The sequence below is a fragment of the Geospiza fortis genome, unplaced genomic scaffold, assembly GCF_000277835.1.
Source record: "Geospiza fortis unplaced genomic scaffold, GeoFor_1.0 scaffold486, whole genome shotgun sequence".
In the NCBI taxonomy this organism is placed as follows: Eukaryota; Metazoa; Chordata; class Aves; order Passeriformes; family Thraupidae; genus Geospiza; species Geospiza fortis.
In genome coordinates this window covers 303,233-325,200 of record NW_005054417.1, presented here as the reverse complement: position 1 = coordinate 325,200, position 21,968 = coordinate 303,233, and the positions used below count along the sequence as shown (strand labels likewise).

The 21,968-nt window shown below is 37.0% G+C and overlaps 1 protein-coding gene across 1 annotated transcript in view; it reads right to left on the bottom strand.

The window, feature by feature from the left end:
* The window catches only part of ATG5 (autophagy related 5), a 72,503-nt gene that overhangs the window by 9,381 nt on the left and 41,154 nt on the right, over positions 1-21,968 (bottom strand). Inside the window, exon 6 of the mRNA XM_005426597.2 lies at positions 17,408-17,525. Coding sequence (XP_005426654.1) covers positions 17,408-17,525 — 118 coding nt within the window. The remainder of the gene's footprint in view (positions 1-17,407; positions 17,526-21,968) is intronic.

Genomic DNA, 21,968 nt, shown 5'->3' with positions numbered 1-21,968 from the left:
AAGGTCAGTGCGTTATTCAGCACAAATTTCTTTCTCAAAATGATTCTGTGCCTGAAATAAGAATTGTTCCAAACACAAGATGTGGTTTGGAGAATAAGAATGACAGTTCCTGGATAGACTCAACTGCCTGACATGAATATAAATAAACCATGACATAGATTTAGTTAACTGTCAGCAACAAGACAATATCACTCATTTTAACCATTGAGTAGTAACATGAGTTCAATTGCTCAAACTGAAGGTCATTGTTTTCCTAAATGTCTGTTTCCAGTTTGGGGTACAGTAAATAAAAGCTACAACTTTGTATTTTGTTTTAAAATCCCTTTTAAAATGAATATTAATTTTTAATACTTTACTGAACAACCTACAGATAACAGAACAAGAGTGTTCAACCTATCTTTTCTAAGTAATTAAGTTGATTTTTAAAAATTCTTCTCCAAAATAAAAAGTTAGAAACATCAGTCTCTCAATCCTGAAGCGTTTTGTCACACATATTGTCTCAATTTAACCCTTGGAGTGCCTTCATGTCATTTTACCAGAGCCCCTCACAGGAAGTACTTGTCCAAAATGCTATGATAGAACTAGACCTGTATCAACTTCAGTGAACTCTATTCTTGCAGAGTACCTGACTACAAAAGCCCACCTCCAGGGCAAGATACAAATATGGACTGGTATTAAATCCATATGCACTAATTTAGCTTTAATTATTGCTCTACCTCTTTACATGGTTTTGACACAGGCCAGTTGGCTGGTATCTTCGTGATCTTCTTGTGGTATAAACATCTCAAATGAGTTTAGACATCTGTGACTTAATGGACAGGACAAAACTTTCTTCCTCACAGTTCTTACCTTCCTTGGATTATCCTAGGCACCATCCTGCCTTCTCTATCCCCCAAACAGAAGTGCAATATTATAATATACAATATTACCATCATCTACATTAAATATCACTAAATAATGAGATGAAATCAAATATTTGGCATCACTCCATTAATAATTTTCTTTTCCATGCAATCCTTCTCTCTTGTTATTTCCTATCATCTTTTACCTCAAATCTATCCTCAGGTTAGATAGCCACACTTCTGAAACATAGCAAAAAAGCAGATTAAAGTAATCACCACACGTAAAAGTTTATGATGCTTTGAAGCAGCAGATGAGAACTTGGCTCACACTTCTAATCTCACAGGAGCCAGGAAGCATGTAAATGAACTAAAAACCCTTTTTTCTAGTGCACTCAAAAAGTTTTTAGAGAAAGTGAATTTGACCTGAAACACCATTAAGCATACTAAGCCTGAGCACACTATTTTTAACAATTTCCCAAAACAGTTAACACTGACAGTAATGCCATGCAAGACAAGGAAACTTTTCCTTCTGTAGGAGTTCATGCAACTCAACGGAAAAGCAGATAGAGGGTGGCAATGGGTTAAGCTTTACTTAACTAAAATTTATTGCTATTACTTTTAAATTATTTTATTCTTGTATATTTCATAGAAGTTTTTAAAATAGGGTTCTTGGAATAAATCCCAAACGAATTTATGACAGAACTCTAAAATACTTTCTTAAAAAACTGACATCTTATAGAAGACCTTACAAGGCCAAAGATGCTTCCCATCAAACATCTAGCTTCAGGCAGAATAAAAAGAAGGTAAAACTAAACTCCCAGGGAATATTCTTATAACCCTTCTTCCTTAGCATCAGTGTCTTAGCCTCATCTTTGAACTAGCAATAAATCTGTGATAGTTTATAAAAGGCTGGGGTTAGCAGCTGAGGCTTATAAAACAATTTTCTACAATGCATTAAGTTTGGCCATTCACATGTGAACAAAGTGAGAAAGTTGAGTGTAAATCGTGCTGCTGTTCCATGTGACAAGCAAGCACACTACACATTTAGATACATGAGGAACAGGCAGGGTGTGCATTAAAAGATAAACACTTGAATGTGTGACAAATTGAGGCCAACTTGTCCATGATATGTTTTCCATTGTTGAAGGAGAGCTAAATCACTTTTAAGAGTTGTGTAGCTTTTTTGAACAGCAGTCATCTTGACTTACCAGAATTTAACCCTTTTATGCACTATGCCCTTAATGAGATTTGAGGTTGCCCTTCCCTCCAAACAGTGTAAAACTGACCTTCAGAAATTAGGGCTCACTCTCTATTCAGCTAGGGAGCTAAACATGATCAATATGGTTCTTGGAAAAAAAAGAACAAAAACAAAAAATCACATTTGATAAAGATTTATCTTACAAAGTTTGGTCTAGAGCAAATCAATTTGCTGTAAAAGACCTTGTTACCAGTAGTTTGTGAGAATTTTTATAATGTCATTGTTTTCAAAATGCTATTATGCCAAACAAATAACAAATTCTCTATGCAATCATATTATATATCCTCTAAGCTTATGCACATTCATACACTTTTAAAGGTTTTTAATGGCATTCTTGAACTTTCAACCTCAAGTTTACTTCATTTTCAAGTTACTCTAATTCACATCATGCCTGCAAATATTCTGTGATCCTAATGGCTGTTCATCGTTTATAAAGAACTTTTCAGCTAATCAAATGATGACCTATTCCTAGCAAAGCACAGAAGGATTACTGTTTCTGAAAAATCACTCTCAATACAGAAGAGACCAGCACATTCACTTGATTTCAAGCCATAATGCTAATTGCTAGTTCATCTGCCCAGTTTAATACATCAAATTCAAAAGTGGACATTGGGACATAATCACTGGTTAAAAGCATTTGGCAGAAGAGTGATAAGTGACACATACAGATTCAAGGCTAAATGGCTGTTATTTTGTGTTTTGTGCCTTCCCCTATTTAACTAGAGAAAAATTAACTGTTTTTTCCTTTTTAAAAATGCTATTTCCAAGACTATTATTATGTTATTTAACAAAGTAAACAACTTCACAAGCAAACTACATGTGAAAATTGAGATGAGCTATTTAATTATATTCAAAGTATGGACAGTTTTGTTCTGTGTCTGACAAATTCTTCAACCTCTGCTAAGCTGATCAGTAAAAACTCAGCTAATTGAATCCATTGATGTGAAAAACCACAGGCTCAAGTCTGTACTGCATACATCAGGCTGAAGGATTTCTGCTCCAGCCATGGCGGTAATAGTCAGTGGGGTCAGGTCAAAGAGGGTTAAAGTGAGTCAGGATATAGGCAAAGGAATACATCAAACACTGATTTTAAAAGGGCAATTAATCTTAGACAGAAATGCTTCCTGGGGAATGAGATCTCAATCTTAAGAGCACACTACATGATGTAGCAGTAAAAATGTACATATACAAGCTCAGAGAGCTTTCATCCTGTGATCACAAACAGAAGAGGAGTGCTGTTTATCAGAGAAATACAAACCCTTGCTAAAATACTTACATTAGTGTCTTCCGGGCCCTTACTCATCGAAAAATAAATTCTGTAATGAGCAGGCTGTAGAGTTTGCACACATGAAATACCTTTTTTTAATACATGTACTGTAGGTTCTTTTGAATAGCTAGTAGACTAAAGTATTTAGAGATCTCTACCATAGTAAAATTAAAGAATCTAGCATTGAAAAATTCAGGAAAGAGCGGTGAAAGGAGTAACAGAATACCTGCAGGACTCTTTACACTGAACACTAAAAAAAATAACAACTCCTTCTCAAAACAGCTACCTGGTCAGAGTTAAAATTGGAAGGTTTTCATCAAAAGTTCCTTTTAGCTTTTCCATTCCAAAATATTAAGACAGTTAGCTGTAAAGCTGTTAGATTATAATATAATATTTATTTTTAATGAGAGTTTGACTCATAATTTAAATATTTTTAATTTAGAGTTCAGAAAGTATTTTTCTGCTTTATAGTAGAAAAATAGATCCATAAAGCTTACAACACAAACATACAGCAAATGAAATTTGCTACATTAGTATCATTAATTAGTTAGCAAGATTACTAGGAATCATTAGCTGTGTAGACAAGCACAGGTCTGAAATTAATTATCACAAATTTGGCCACATTAGCTCACAGCACTAAAGAGAACTGGCTTTGCAGCCATCTCTCCATCTGAGGATATTGATGCCCAACACCACAAGTGTCAGGAGGGCATCTATTTGTCTGCCTGGTCCATACATGTGGCTTCTTGGTTTAAATGGCTGGTGACAGCTTGCACAAAGATACTGGACCTCATGAAGTTTGCCAAAGTGTAGAGATCTGCTGCATTTTGCCATTGTAAATGTGGTGATGATACCCTCTGGAAAAAGGATAAGGAGCACAAGTGCATTCAAATCTTCACTGACTGTAGCACTTCCTGTGCACAAGCCAAACCACTGCATAAGACTTTGGCTTCAACATAAGGAAAGGTTTTACCTCTATTTTTTAACAGATACTCTCCAAATGGCTACAGGTGCAAAGTAAAAAATGAAGTTATCCACTGTTTATCCACTGATTGTGAAGTTACTAAAATCTCTTGATTAAAATGGGGTATTCAAGCAGGGGACAACTACTGTTAGCAAGTGCTGCTGAATCCTTAAAGAATAGAGTAGGACACAGTGGGTTATTCTCCTTTACAGTACTGGTAAAACTGCTATTTTCCTCCTAATTATTATTTGTAGGTCCTTTAGTTTTGCAGTTCTATTTTTTCCAGCCCTATAAGTTTATGTCCTGGAAAAATCAGGTGCATCCTAGGTTGCATCTTGCTGCAACCTAGATGCATCAAGACAAAACAGAACCAGACTACAAGAGAGATGCAAGGAAGATGGGAATGATTTCACTCAGCCAATCCCCAAAGACACAGCACATACACCTAATTTAAAGGTGTATATATAAACCCACTCTTTGAACTTCAGGGCAAATGCCAGAGAACAGCTCATGCCTATTCAGCTAAATTATCTGCCCCTCTCTACTGCCTATTGAGAACAGACCCCAAACTATTAATCCATGAGTCCTGCTCAAGTTTTCTGGGATAATATTAATATGTCTTGACCAAAATTATGCCCAAGAACTGCTAATAGTCATACAGCACAAACAACACATGTTCTAGTCCACTTCTGTTAACTAGTATAAATAAAAACACTGAGAGCAAATAATATAAATCTGTTTGTGGGCTGCAGTGTACTGGTTGAGAACTTCACATTGTGTCACAGAGGGTTATTACTGTCTCCTGAAAGTTTTGGTAGACCCAAATCTCCAGTTACTCTTGAACTAATTATAGCACTAAAGGCATTGTCACATTTTCTGTGAAACTAACCATAAGAACAGCCTGTAAATCTACGTACTTCGTGCACTTCAGCTATTGCTGACATGCTGATATCTGCAAGCAAGGATAAATGAAAAACCAAAAGTTTGGTTTGGGTTTCTTTCTGTGAAGTTTTTGATGGCTCACTCATACTGAGTGACCTCTGTGGTCTCTGGAGTATGACAGACTCATTTAAATCATGACTCAAAAAAATCCAATTCTTAACTCTGCTACTGACCTCAGTGTGACCATCACCCCTCTGTGCCTCTTAATTTCTCCTTCTTTTTTGTCTCTCTTCACTCATCTTTTATCTAAGTGATAAATTCTGTGGGAACACACTGCAACGTGTACAGTGCATAAGGAACCTGCGGTCTCCTCCTAAAACACAAAAAATACTCATTTTAAAACTGCAAATTCAACACAACCAAAACACACTGTCAAGATGCTTTGACCCCAACAGTTCTCCTAAAATTCACATACGTAGCAGATGATTAGAAATCAGTCAGGTTTTCTGTCAGTAATTTTCCACAATCTTTTCTTAACTGCTTATATTTCCAAATCTATATAGCAGTCAGGAAATTGGTGGTAGGACACTGCTGTTCCTGGGAAGAGCAGACTATTATTCTAGGATGAAAAACCTCACCTCTCTTCTGAGGAGCATTTTAGAATTGCTGGCTTGTGATTTTCAAACTGAATACGCTAAATTTTGAAAAAGTTCTTTTGCTCTGTCAAGGACTTTACTTTCTCCATTTCATACTACTACTGTTAATGACAGACTAAAAAAACTTCTTGTTGTGTCTGAATAAAGTCATTGGCCTTTTGACTAATTTAAAGAGAACAGTCTGGAGTCTGATACTAATAAAACTTACTGGGTGGCCAGCAGAACAAATTTAGCTGAAGCTGAACAAATTTCCAAAGGCTTGTCCGAGAAATGGGATTATTTCCCTATTTGCTGTACCTCTTCCTACAGTCTACCATTCTGAATGTGCATGCCTGTGCATGCCCAGAAACCACTTCTAAGTCAAAAGAAACAGCACATTACTCTTGTGATGTTAGCAAAGTTGCTGGACACAGGAGCAAAGAGCAGACTAGCGCAGAGTACGGCACTTGGAAAAGACCTACAATGATCATCTCATCCACTGCCTGAGAAATTTGGGGCTGGCCAAAAGTCAGAGCACATTATTAAGGGCATTGTGCAAATGCCTCTTAAACACTGAAAGGCTTGGAGCATCTCTCAACCTCTCTAGAAAACTGTTCTGCTGTTTGACCACACTCATGGTAAAGAAATGCTTCACAAGGTCCAGTCTAAACCTCCCCAGTGCAGCTTTGAGCTATTCCCACATGTCTTATTACCCGATACTCGGGGAAGAACTTTGTGCCTCCCTCTCCACTTCCCTTCCTCAGGAAGCTGCTCCTCATAGGACATGCTTCCAGCCCCATCACCAGCTTTGTTGCTCCCCTCTGGAGGCACCAGAGTACCCTAACAGCCTTACATTGTGGGACCCAGAAGTGCACACAGCATGCCAGATGAGGCTGCACCGATGCTGAATACAGTGGGATAATCACCTCTTCCTACTCACTGTGCTGTGCTTGATGCACCCCAGGATGTGGTTTGCTCTCCTGGCTGCCAGGACACACAGCTGCCTCACACTGAGACTGCCACTGGCCAGCACTCCCAGACCCTTTTCTCCAGGCCTGCTCTCCAGCCACTCCTCTCCCAGGTTATATCGGTGCTCCACGCTACTCTGTCCTAGGTGCAGAATCTTGGCATTTGGACTTACTGAACTTCATCCCATTTGCCAAAAGGAAGAAAGCACTCATAAGCTACCAGATGGATAATCCTTGTAGAGTCGATTAAGGTTAAGTGAGAGAAACCCTTAAAACCAAGCTATGTTCAGTGTTTCCCAGGAAATTGTATGCAGAAAGATCACAAGCAGCCCCCCATATCCACACTATGTTTCCTTTTAGGAGCAAGTGAGCCAGAACATTCTGCACACAACAGAAGTCCTCTCTGATTACATAAAGAGTTTGTTTAGAAATGAAGATGGCTAACAAGAAGCACAACTACCACATTATTCTCAGATTATCTGTACCTTTCCAAGTGGTCATGACAAATTAAATCTATATTAATTAATTGTGTAGTCATGACTATTAATTCTATAATCTCAAGCCAACCTCTGGACTCCCACCCCAGTTGATTAAAACGGACTACTAAATCAAAAGGTATGCAACTTGAACACAGAAAAAAAAGTTTCCACTTCAACTTAAAAAAAGGCAACTGGGGCAGGTAGGTGTTTGTGGGTGTAAAAAAAAAACAAAAATCAAAAAGTCAGCAGTAAGATGCAAGTCAAATGCAGAAGGATAATCCAAGCAGATGGTCTAGTCAGGAAAAGATAACAGGCACAAAGAATGAGTCACACCAGAAAGGAGAAGTACAGGATGACCTCCTCCAACACGGAAAGCACCACTGAGACGAGGACGCAAGGAGGGCGGAATAGCTCAAGCAGTGTCTGAAGGTCAGCTGTGGCCAGAGGATGACTCCCACAGCAGAGCAGACAGTGGACTGAATTCGTATCACTAGTGAGCTTTTAACCATCTTCTAGTACACCCACACTCTACAAGACCACTAACCCTTCACAACACTCTCACAGCCACGTGGGATGAAGTGTGGCTAATAAAGTGTCTAGAACTGCCCAGGGCTTGTTATATTTTTAAATTTAGGTGGCCTGGGAAAGTATTTCAACACTTTACCTCCAAAACATCGAAAAGCAGACCAGTCTGAGACAGCATATGCAATCAGACTTACTAGTCAGACATAGTGAGCAAAGACTTCCTCAGTTTGCTCACCACAGGAGCAGCAAGGAATGGGATAGTGCTGTGCTGCTCCAATTCCCACAGTAAGCCCCATGTCAAGCTAATTCTGACCTCAGGCAGAGCAAGCCCAGTCATATTTCATGTCTATCCAAAGACATTCACACTGCATAAATTTACCTCCTTCTGTTGCACAATTTCTCATTTGTATCAAAATTAGGAGTCTACATGGCAAATCTAATCTAAATTCAATTTTCTGTTTAACTAATTTACTGGAAGTCAATGCTTAAAAAACTGAGAGAGAACAAAAACAATTAATATGTAGTCTCTCATACATTATACATTAAAAAAAGCTGAGAGTTAATTGAAAACAGTTGATCCCTAATTTTCCAAAATCATTCAGTACAGCAAGTCTTAAGAGAAAAATCCTGAAAGTCTTTTTGATCCTTGTTTTATTTCTGAAAGAACTAATGACACTGCTTTAGAAAGAGGTCAGTTCACGCAGCTTTTCTGAATGAACAACAATGCTGTGAAAACTGGGAATGATTGATAGCCTACTGTTTGCGTCATTATGTCCAAATGTTTACCATTTGAGCCTTCAAGGAAGCATGAGACAAAAATCAAAACAAGTTTTATGAAGACTTCAACAACACTTGCAAATTAAAATTGTATCCAGAATTGTTTAGACATGATAGCAGTGCAAGAAAACTGCTTTCTTTTGCATTACACCGTTTTTATCTTTGCATTATGCCCCATGTCTTAAATTTCTGGGGGGGAAGAGGAAAAGTCTTTCCCTCCCTAGAACTCTGTTTTCTATCATTTTAACCCTTTGCCTCTTCAAAGCATTCTGTTGAACTCAACACTGTTTCCTCTTGCTGCTTTGTAGTTATGTAAGATCATACTGTGTTCCTCCCTTTCTCCTAATAAGATGAGTCACTATTTCTAAATGAACTGTTTACAGTATTAAGATTTTCATTTACAGGAACTTCATAAATGTGCACTAACCAAAATATTTTTTTCCAATAGTTGTGAATTATTCACTTTTTTTTTTCCAATTTGATAAACGCTGACATTCAGAAATGGTATTACCTCTGGAAACAAAGACCCTTTAATTGGCAACAGGAATGCTATCACCAAATACAGAAAATCATGGGGAAACACAGCATGACTTCCTTGAAGCAACAGATAGATAACACTTAATTTAATTATCTGTCATAAACAACAGTGTTGCTGAAAGCAGGTGGTGCAATCCACCTAATGTGAGTAAAACTGAGAATTTTAGACAGTAGGGGAGAGTAGCCATGGTACTATCTCTTTCAGGGATGGATAAGTTTGTTATTCATCAGTTTGAGAAAGAATACTCATAAGTAACATGTTCTATCATATCAGGTGTGAGACCTCATGCTATAGTTGCAGGCAACAACATGATCTTAACATCCTCTCTTCCTTACCTGCATAGAAACTACAACAACAGTGTAAGAGACCACAAGCAATATCAAGCTCTATCTTAGCCTGTTCCTGCATAATCCACTAAACCTTCCCACAAATAGCAATAACTCTGAAGTTATTTAAATGACTGCCTAATTTTCTGGAACTGCAACTACTGCAGACAATTGCACTTCACCACACAACAACTGTCCAATTAAAGAATCAACTTTTGTCTGTGCAAGCGGCATCCACAAGCAGAGGAAAAAAGATCAGACACTGAGTTTATAGGCTGCAGCATGAATAATCAGAATAATCTGATCCTAAGCCTGATTCTAAACACTCATGAATGGGTGTTTCATATTAAAATAAAAAAGCCATCTGTCATGAGCCTAGATTCAAAACTACATGATGCACAGCCTATAAGAGCAAAGCTGAAGGATTTTGGACTGTTGGCTGGAAAGACTATATGTAAAATTTCAAGAGTGTAAAATGGTGAATGAGAAGAGTGACACTACACAACTTTATTCTGACTTCCCTGAGTAACTAACCAGGATATTGGTCATCTTGGAGGACAAATGAAAAGCAAGAGAAATTGGAAAAAGGAAGAATGCTGATAGAGAGGCACAGTCCCTAGGTGTCCAAATATTTTAGATTTTTGTATCCAGTGATACAGAAATTTGTTGGTAAACTCTAGAAAACTGAAGTCTAGATTATAGAACACCATAGGACAAAAAGATAGAAAGCAAAAAGAAAAAAACTAACAGAGCAGAAGTGACTGTTGACTAATTACTACCCCAGAGAACTAGATCTATTCCTGTTAGGAAATCAGCTAAGGTCTGAAACTCTCCAAAGTTAGCTATATAACTTACCGTGAGCTTAGTCAAAAGAGAGTTAGTTTTAGAGGATGCAAAAGCAGATACTAAAAGAGTAACAAAGGACAGCAAGAGCTACTACTGGAATAGATGATGAAGGAACATGAGCAGGAAAAAGAAGAGACATTGACGTGACAGAAAATAAGACAGGTCAATGCAAGTTGAAGAGAGAACTGAAAATAAGTACCCCTCTTTCCTGATGCTGCTATCAGGATCAAATATAATGAGACACTGCCCAAAAACCTAACTGACCAGCTTGCCTCAGATTGGAGTATGAACAACTAGGGAGAAGCAAACAAAAAACAGATACACACATGCTCCTCCAACAGAGGATAATCACAACTGAAAGCTAAACACAGTTTACTATATTCAAACAGAATATATATTTAACAGTTTATTTTATATTTAATAGTTTCTATATATAGTTTAATATATTCAAACAGAACTTGCTGTGTTTTACTTTAAAAGACTGAAAACTGAAATGAAATTGCCCATCTTCCAGGAAGGATTTCCAAAAACTCTAGACAGTCAGGAATAGCAGTCCATGAATAGCAAGCTAAGTATATCCATATTACTACACAACTCCCAAATTTGATTTCAATTGTATGCAGTCTTTAGACAAACTGAATTAAACAATAATTATGGAAATACAGTAAATTAAAATATACATAATATAGGTTTATCCATAGTAAAATTTCAGACTGAGGTGACTTTAATTTATGAACTGCTGTGTAAATGATAAAATACAGTTCAGTAACTAAACGCAAAAATATAACATGCCTTAAAGAAAGACTACAGCAGGCTACAATACAGAAGAAGTGATTATTGGATTAGTTTGAAAATACTGGTTTTAATATTTATTAAACATGACAAGAAGGATTTCACTACTTCTCAAATTTTATGTCAACACAGGCAGACCAGAACAAAGAAAAAAACTGAAACAAATGAAATGTATCAATGTTCACTGGAAGGTGGTGACCTGGTCTTACTGTTTCTGTTGCCACATAACCACAACCACTGCTTATGAAGCAGCTAAATAGGAACCATGTAAAAAGAATAAATATTCAGCTAATGAGAAAACAGATGATTTAACACACTTGCTGTCTAAATAGTTACTCGTACACAAAATTAGAGAGGGTTATATTTGATCAGTTCCAACCTAGCCTTCTGGAAGAAACTACTGCATAGTACTGCAGGAGGAGTAATACAGAGTGAAAATAAGTGCGTCTTCCTTGAAGGTTCTCTGAACATTTTGTTATTCTTAGAATTCTTAAATGTTTCCACTACCGAAAGGAGGCCTACAAGAGAGCTGGAGAGAAAGTGATAGGAAAAAGGGAAATGGCTTTAAACTGAAAGAGGGCAGGTTTAAATTTGATATTAGGAATTAACTCCTTACTCAGCATGTGGCGAGACACTGGCACAGGTTGTGCAGAGAAGCTGTGGCTGCCCATGGATCCCTGGAAGTGTTCGAAGCCAGGCTGGAATGGGCCTTGAGCAGCCTGGGATAGTGGAAGGTGTCCCTGCCCATGGCAGAGGAGATGGAACTAGATGAGCTTTAAGATCCCTTCCAAACCAAATCATTCTATGTTTGCTACCAACAAAGACAGGCATTCTCATTGTTGCTTTAGAAAAACAGGGTATCCTTTATAGTCAAGATAATTAATGTAATTGCCAATAGTTTTAAGAGCTACACTGGCTTCTTAGTGCTTGTTCTAATTCCACTGTTTTTCTTGACACTTTCTGACCATTACTACTAATGTTTGAAATGCCTGATACGTATTTTGACAAATGGGTTCCCAGCTACTGTGCACACTGCTCCCACTCCACTGCAGTGACTGAGGACAAGAGAACATAAAGCCAATGCTCCTTGCAATCTGAAGAGTTGTAGAGGATGGACTCTAAACAAAAGCCACTCTTTGCTTTTAGTATAACAATACCCATAACAAAGTCTTTTATCAACCAGTTTTTCTCTGATTAACAGCTTAAGCAGATGAAACTATTTAACAACCCAGAAAGATAAGTACTGTACAGAACTTATTAAGCAGAAAAAAAATTACAGACACACATATATATATTTTTTTAAAATATGATTATGTGTAAATCATATGTATAAAAAAAATTGAATAAAGGACCAGTTTGAGGAGAGACAGAAAAGTATGGGTTGGGATAATAACAGTTCAAAGTTTTGATTTTTACAGCACTTCAACGAACAATAAAAGCCTTGAATAAATAGTTTCATAAGCTAATTTAAATAAAATACAGTATTCTAAACAGTTACCCACAGTCTATAACAGTCCAAAATAATATTGACACAGCATTTTACAAAGACCATTTTCACTATCAATCTTCTAATGTCATTATTCAACCTGTTCTTTTGACAGTGCTCTTTACACCGTGTTCTCAACAGTTGGTAACCAATGCATATATTCAATCCACATATATATATATAAATACATTTTTTCATTGAAACATTTTTCTCAGCACAGTTAAAAGGAAGACTTAATTATATCCATGCTTCCTAAAGCAAAGGCATATAGACACTGTGGGTGGTTCTTGAAATCCTTCCCTCCCCTCTTCTTGTGGTGGTCCCTAAGAATGTGGCAGCAGGAACAGCTCAATATACAGCTACAAATGCTGAGTCTGAAAACCATATATTCCCTGTGTTCCCACGGCACAAAGCTCAGCTACGGATGTCACCACAGACAAGCGACCACCACAATTACTGTGAAGCTTCCAGTTGAATGAAAAGTCATTGGAAAAGAGAAAACCATAGAGGAAAAGGGAAAAAAAAAGTCAACAGATGGAGAAAAACAGAAAGAAAAAACTCACACTGATTGTGTTGCACTGAAGAAAAGATGCAGTTAATGTCACCAGAGAATCAATTCACTAAAGAGGGAGGTTAATTGGAAAATTATCTAAATGGCTTTGAAAAGAGAGTAAAAAGATTTTTAAAACTTGCTTCTCCAGTATCTATTACACCTTTAAGCATACTTTTGATGAGATACTACTTTCATTTCCTTTGTTCAGAAAAAATTAAGTAAATCTAAATTTTGGTAACTGAATAGTCTGAAAATCCAGACATGAAAATTTTTAAATTATTTTCTAATAAACCTTTGATAATATATTCTGGTTTATTACAATATTGTTTTAATGCCTCCACTAGAATAAAGTGTAGATTAAGACAAAACATACAAGTTTACAAGAAAAATATTAGAAGACACTAAGTAAGGTCCAAAGAGGATAAATTTTAATGTCTGGCTACAATCTATTTATCCTTTAAAAACCATTTTAACAAGAGTTTCCTGAATTATCATCATTTTAGAGATCACAAATTGAAGTCAAAGCAATATTATAGCTAGAAATATTAGTTTTTTGGAGGGTGAGGCAAAAGAATAGTTATGAGAGGCCTAAACTTTACTTCAGAAAGTGTCTAGGGTTTGCACAAAGGCCCAGAGTTCTCATTGATTTCAAGCACAAGAAAGCAAACTGCTCAGCAGAACACTCATGCTGATCACTGGACTTTTCTGATGCTCCTCTCTATAAAATGTGTGGATATGTAACACTCAGCTTGCCAGTGATTACATATGAATGAATTCTCCAGGGAAGAAATAATTAAATTCTGTTCCCAAAGGCAGTATTCAGCTGCCTAAATTAAAATATTTCTTGAAGCACATTCATTCTTGATTATCCCCTCAAGAATCAGGACTGTGATTTTTCACTCCACACACCTTGCACTAAAACACACCCAGCCTGGGCACAAGGACAATAGTGTCTCACAGAAGACAGAGATGAGAGGCAGAGAGTGATTATAAGCTGAATGGTAAGTATGTAAGGAAATTATGATTGTACAGCCAGTCTACAGCTCTGACACCTTCTAAACTTCAAGTATTCAACTTCAAATGGAGCCAACTGCTTCAGAAGTAAAACCTTTAGGTGTGGTATCCCAGGTTTCCAAAACATGCTTGCAAATTAAACTCTCCTATACTTGTATCTACTCTGTATTTTGAACTAATGGAACATCTGTTGACATAGGAAATTTGTTAAATTCTCAGTGATACAGCATCAGAGAGAAAATTATTTTACTGAATGAGTTTCATGGAGACTTCAATAGCACAGATGTGCTGTGGTTCTGCAGTCTTGGGAGTTTACTTGGTGGAAAAGGGTGATGCTTTTCCTCCTAATGGCTGCTAACATTTCCACAGGCAAAACTCAAAAACGGTACTGAACAGTCTGGTGAGTTAGTTGGTTTTTTAATAGCTCAAAGCTGTATTAGAGCATGAACACTTAATATAGTGCACATTACATTTGAATAATGAATGAGTGGATTTAGTCAAGTAAGAAAATAATTAAATTCACTTATTGGCTAAATTGAATAATCAGTACGATGACCTCTAGCAGTCAAGCCTAAACCAGCACTATCCTTCCCTGTCCATGATCCTTAGCAGTAAGAATCACATCTGTCATGGGCATCCATCTTTTTGTCAGTTTTCTTTATGTCTGAGCCCTTCTTGACCATCCCTCTGTTTTGTTCTAATTCTGCTTCTTCCTTTTTTTTTTCTTTCCATGTTGCCATGCCTAAATTTCTGCCTTGTATTCCTGTCTGCACTACAGCAAACCCTGAACAGGCTTTCCTCAGTCCTTTATCTAACAATCCCCATCTCCACCTAGCCACCTTTTCACCTGCAGCTTGTCATTCTGCCAGCACAACCTACCTTTCTTTTCAACTTCTGATTCAATTTGCTTCTCCAAATCCCTTCTCTGAATCACCTGGCCAGCAGGGTATCTACTCACCATTCTTTCACAGATGCCTTGCACAAGCTCTGTGCATGCTCCACAAGCAACATGATTCTTTTTCTCCCTCATCCTTTTATCATCTCCTACCCCACTTACTCTGTCCAGGTGTTCACATTTATTATGTCAGGTTTTGGCTTTTGCCCCAGTCTCTTTCATTCTGCCACACTGTTTATAGTCAGTCTCCCAATCACATTTAATGATTCCCAGATCTGTCATTTTCTTCCAAATTACTTGCCCAGCCAGACTCTCACACCCCCCTCCACTGGCTCTGTGTATCAGTCTACCCCCACATCTCAGAAGCCCACCCTGTTTTCTGCATTTAGCTCAGCTTCCTTGGCTCTCCAGCACACCAGAAGGGGAGAATGCCCACAATACAGGAGGAACAACTGAGCGATACTACAACACCATGCTGTGTTACAGGAGAAAATGTGCTGAGTTCTGGATAGCTCACACCCATCTGAGGGAGCAGATCTATCCAACTCTGAAGTTTGCAAATTGTTCAGTAAAAATTAGGCCAAATTTAAGCAGATGTATACAGCAACAGACAAGCACATTCCAACACTCCAAAACCCACTGAATTTCACATCCCTCCTTTTATGTAAGAACAGTACCTACTTTAATTTCTCTTTTTCCAACTTTTTTTTTGTCCAGATTGAATAAATGTAAGCTTTTTTAGCTTTTAACAAAAACGAAGCAAGCAATTAGCACAGCATATTTCTGTTCTGCTGTCCAAGACTGGTGCTTTTGTCAACATCTGAAAAGAAGGCCTACTGATGGGAAGCATCATCACTGGTATTCAGATAGAATTGTATTACATTCACACTTCCAATAAGGGCAGTTAACTAGCACATTCACCATCTGCAGCTTTGGCAAATCTACATAAAAATTGTCATCCCTTAAATCCTGGAATAACTTGTGCATAAATACTTATGAGTTTCTTTCATTTTATTTGTGCTCGACTGCCTTTCAAGTTAAAATGCATCCATCCTTCTCAATGATTTTTTAAAATACCCTCTGTACCTTTTCAGTAGGGTGTGTATGATACTGACAGTTAAGTACTTAAAGATGGTTAAACTCACTGGTGCTAACACTCATGTATCTATTGGTATCTCCCTTTATCTTTTGGACACTTAGTGGAAAGCGTTACTTAAAATAATGCTCCAAAATTTAAAAGAGCTTTATGAAAAATGGACACATGGTTAGCAATACTCCATATTTTTCTTACCTTCTGTTATTTTTGGAAATTGTTCTCATGTGTTAACAAGTATTAAACAAGGGTAAAAAAAAGTACTTTGATATTTCAGTGAATTTCTAAGATCCTGATACTGGGAGAAATCTGTGACAACTGTTTAATTTTGAATGAAGCAACTTCTGTGTACAACAAAATCTTGTGGAATTTTATATTGATTTCCAATTCAGTGCTTCACTGTTAAAAGATGCTGATACTACACCAGTAAATTCTGTACCAAGATCTTCTCTAGCTTATCACACATTTCTCTTAAGTTCCTCATTTACAGGTACTGGTAAGACCACAGCAAGAACAAATTGAAAACCTTTTGCATTAAGTAACTTTGATCTTAATTTGCAACAGTACATAACTGTTACATTTATCCCCCCGAAAACATACATCACAGTTCCAATACTTGTAAGCTTTGAGACTAAAATTACATCCAAAAAATCCTATTTCCTGAATAAGTGCAGATCAACAAATGCTACTGTGTGAAATAATATGCTACATTGATTGCTCACACAATACTAATTCGTAAGCATACATAAACTATTATATACTTGTAAAAATCTCTTACTGGTACATTTTAAAAGGTTGGAATTCAAGAACAGAAAAAAGCATTCTGAAAATATCTTCAATTTCTATCAGTTTTGGAATTTTACTTATAAAAAGTTTTTGGAATACAAAATAAAAGGTAACTTAAAATCTGCTGACACCTTCGTAATTTTCTTTTAAAGTGCAGAAAATAATATGTGAATATTTTTACTATGACCATCATAACAGCAAAAGAGTACAGGAATTTCAGAATAAAATTTCTAGAGATTAATTTTTCAGGAGTGACTAAGGACTTAGTCTTACCTTCTTGAAACCATGAAGGGCACAGTAAAGAGCCAGGAATTAATGACATCTGAAACTCTGGTACTCACATTTTAGTTCTCTCTCCAAAATAGTCATATTTAAAAAAACAAAACCAAAACCACAACCCTAAAAAATCTATACCAAAAAAACCCAATAAATCAACAGAAAAAGAATTATCTTATTGGACAAAAAGTTATTTCTGCAGTACCTTCAGTGGTGATAGCACTAGGACACACATCTTTTAGCAGGTCTCCCAAAGTATGCAACTGTCCTCCTGAAGCAATTGGTCGAAATAGCTTCTGTATAAAAGGTCTCTCTGTTGTTGCCTGTTTCAATAAAAAATAATCAAACCAAACAATTAAAGGACTATGCAAATATGTAGTATTAGCACTTCAGACAGGTACACAATAGGACAGAACTAAAGATTGCACCAGGAGAAACATCTGGTATTTCCACATTCCCCCTGCCCCACACCTTGCAGTTCATTCATATCATGAAATGCAGGGAAGGTTTTGTTTATTAACGATTACAAGTAAGCTGTCACTCCAGAAAAACTGTGAAGATAATTCATAGATAGTGTCATGGATACAAGAGTGTTAATTATTTTTTTTTAAGCCCCAAATCTTCTGTCATGGGAATGCAACCTGTTTTAATAAAAACCATTTTAATATATCCTTAATTAAAAAAAAAAAACAACCAAGCAGTGAGCACAAACGTAGGAGTTCAACATATCCTTATACATTTTGCCAAACCAAAGCAATATTTTACCCTTACAGATCAACAGGTGATTTTTTTCTCAGTTTTTTTAATATCAAAAATGTCAAACTATTTCAGCTGCAAGAACCACTACCAACTTACAAAAGAAAGTGTTGTGCTTTGACAGACAACCTAGAATCTTCTATCTACTTAAGGAACCAGTCATATGTAAAGAACATATATGGCCCACTTCTGCTGCAAATATGCAAAGAAATCCAGAATTATTTCAACTATGTATCTTTCAGTTTAAAGCCATTCCCTTTCTCCTATCATCACATGACCCTGTAAAAAGTCCCTCTCCAGCTCTCTTGTAGGCCACCTTTAGGTACTGGGAGTTCTCTTTGGAGTATTCTCTTCTCCAGGCAGATCAAGCAGAACTCCTTATTCCATATGGATGAGCATAGTTTCCAGGACAATTTGCTCCATGATCTTTGTTGGGCACTAAAGTTAGACTCACTGGCCTGTAGTTCCCCAGGTCTGATTTCCCTTTTTAAAAAATGGGGTTACATTTCAGTAGGAACTTAACTGGACTGCCACAACTTCTCAAATATGATGGATGGTGGCTTAGCCACTTCATGCGTCACTTTCCTCAAGCTATTTTGGGGTTTCTCTCACCCAGTTCCATAGACTTGTGCACCTTCAGGTTCCTTAGGTGTTCTTGGATCTGATCTTCTAGAGTGGGCAGTTCTTTATTCTCCCAGTCTCTTCCTTTTCCCTTCTGGGACTTGGGTAGTCTGGCTGGAATAGTTGCTGAGGCAAAAAAGACACTGAATACCCCCACATTCTGGGTAAACAGAATTTCTTCCCTCTCCCATTTCTTCTGGAGAGGGCTCACAATTTTTCTAGTCTTCCTTTATCCCTGACATTCCTCTAGAAGCTCCTCTTGTTGCCCTTAATGTCCCTGGCCAAATTGAATTCTATCAGATCTTCAGCACTTATTAAAGAACTGTGGTTCTGTTAAGGCAGCTCTCTTCTTTGGGTACCTCTCTGGGGCAGCAAGAACCTGACATTGCAAAGACAGGTAAAGTTTTTTTTCCCTGGCAACCTGACTTCTCTACCCAAGCCCACCACCTGAGGCAGAGAAGTAAAAAATTGCATATTCAACCAACCCAAACATTTTAATCTTGCTCCAAATTGTTGCTGACAATTTTCTGCTAGCAGGCAACTCCCATAAGCAGCTGCTGTGCCCTGCATTGAGGATGAGTGGGCTCCAGCAAATGAGACTTTCATCACATATTATCTTAATTGGAACAAGCAATACAAGCCATTGCCCCTTTCAAATTTAGTTTCCTACCTCTCAGAAAGTGTCTCCCATCCTACTATGGTAATGAAAAAATAGAAACAACTCAATATCAAGAGGTATCTTCTCTCCCAGTGGGAGACCTTATGGGCAAAAAAGAACAAACAAGAACAACACAACTGTCATTCATAGGCAGGGAGTCTTTGCCTAAGAGCGGTGCTCTAGCTCAGAAGTAATTCCAGGGCAGTACAGTGCAGAACTGTTGACACTCAACTACTTGTTACTTCTTGCTAACAGTCTTCAAATATAGAAAAAATAGTCTTTTACCAGTTTTTCTTATGAAGACTAATCAAAAGTCATTTCCTATACTCACTTCCCTATGTCCTCAGGGTACCAATATGGGGATATCATCAGTGCTAATGAAATAGCTGAACATTTGAAAAATGATGGGAAGCACACAGCCAGCAGGATGCATCCACCTCAGATCCACACTTGAAAAGTGAACTCTGGCACATTATGCTGAACAAATATACATTCAAACATTAAAAAAAAAATAAAAGGGAAAAAAATTACAATCCCTCTAAAATATTGTTTTAGTCAAAACAATTTTGTACCAGGTTTAGTTTTTAAAAATAATTGGATATTCACAGAAGTCCAGTCATAACTCCCAAGTGCTTAACTCCTGAAGTAGCAGAAGTGGAAATAAACAGAAGTATGTAGTCAAAGGTTGTTACCATCAATAGACTTTTAAGATAAAAGTGTGTGTACTGCAGTTTCTCATTATTTATTAATAAATTATGGACAATTTTTTCCGTAGCTATAATAATTTAATGCCAAGAGGGAAAAGCCAAAATTGTATTTTCTCAAGTCTCCCACATAGTTGCTGACTGCTGCAAACAATATCCTTAGCTGCTATCATGAAACATTATAGAAAATGAATTCAGTTTTGTATTTTAAGCGTTAAGCAACACAGATGTGGTAAAGTAAATAAAAATCACTGGTCTTCATCAAAGTTAAAATGACAAAAGTAACTGCCTGTTGTTTATACAAAGACTGTGGTTCACAAATCTAATCCTACAGGCAGAGTATTACCCCAAGATGCTTACACACTTCTTCCCCCACAAGCAGCAGATGCTTTATGCATTAAAAGAATCAAAAGAAAAGTCCCATCCTATATTCCACAATATTTAGAGGATAACTTTTCAAAGTGTCTTAGCCATATAGGAACATAGTTTTAGAAAAACCTTGCCATCACCTTTTTTCATGTGTAGCAATATAAGACCAGCTTGACTACAATTTTCTACTCCAGTATTGTCATCCCTGCAAGTCCTGGCCAGGCTGGATGGAGCTCTGAGCAACAAGGTTTAGTGCAAGATGGCCCTGCCCATGGCAGGTGGGTCACACTCGATGACCTTGGAAAGGCCCCTTCCAACTCTATTCCAAACTATTCTATGATTCCATTTACTACAAGACATGAAGGAACAGCCACCATCAATAGCTGCTTTTATAATGTTGTGTTTTGTACAATATTTGCTTACTCAATAATGAGAAAATCTAATCTAACCCATAAAGATATCACTGCATAACTGATAATGATTTTAAATAATCTACACCAGATCTAAAGCAAATATTCATACAATATCTATCATTTTGCCAGCTAAAATGATCATACCTTCAACAGAAAATTGAAATTTTAAAAATTATTTTATTTTACAGTGTAGTCTCCATGTAGCTGTGAGCTGTTCAAGATTCTGGATGCATTTGCAGCATACAACAGGTGGAAGTCAATCAGTAATTGGCAACCTCTGCAGAGAAAATGCCTTCAGGTATATGAACTTATGAAGACAATCAGTAAGCCTAAAAATTTCAGGGCATTTTGTACTGGTCATATCCACAATTTATTATCAAATTATTGAATTTATATGAAAGCAAATCTTCATCTCTGAATTCATATACTTTCTAGAAAGCTTGACTTAACTGCAACTGCAATTTCTGATTCTTCTCTATTCGTACATAGCACCATAAATCTCATGATTTGCAGAACAAATGAAGATTTTACTCTTTTTAAAATAAAGTTTAAGCCCTGACAATGATAGGAAAGTGAAGGTGAAAATAAATTACACCACAGTGAGAAAGATTAAAGTTACCTATTCAGGAATACTGGCATTGAGAAGAGCTATAGATGAGGTCAAGTTTTAAGAGGCCCTCTAATGCAGTGCAAAGCTTCACAGGATCACAGACAATCTATACAGTCACATGCTAATCTATCAAATTAACTTTTTCTTCCCTATCATCCTGGCAAAAAAAAAAGTTGTCAGCTTGCCTGGTCCTTTTCAGAGTCAACACGACATCAAACACTGCATGAAATCCACAATTTAATTAGTCAGATACTTCACACAGGATGCATCTTAAAATGAAAAACATAACCCACAAACCACTGGGTTTTAATCTGGAAAAATCACAGTTACCACTATTTTCATCAAGAGGAAGGGATTTGGATTTTCTGCCTAAACACTCAGCTGCTCCTCAATATTCAAACAAATAAAAGTTATCATACATACTGAACCCACAAAGTAAAAAAGAAGTTCTTACAATCCTCAAATGTGTATAAGCTGGCAACCTGAAACAATAAAAGCTGAGACTTCCCTACATATGCCATTATATTTTCAGTAACTTGTCAAATTCATAGTCTGCGCTGCTTTGTAATAAAAAACTTTACATTAAAAAAAAGCTCTCTTAATTTCATAGAACCATTTTGTTTAAACTTAAACTG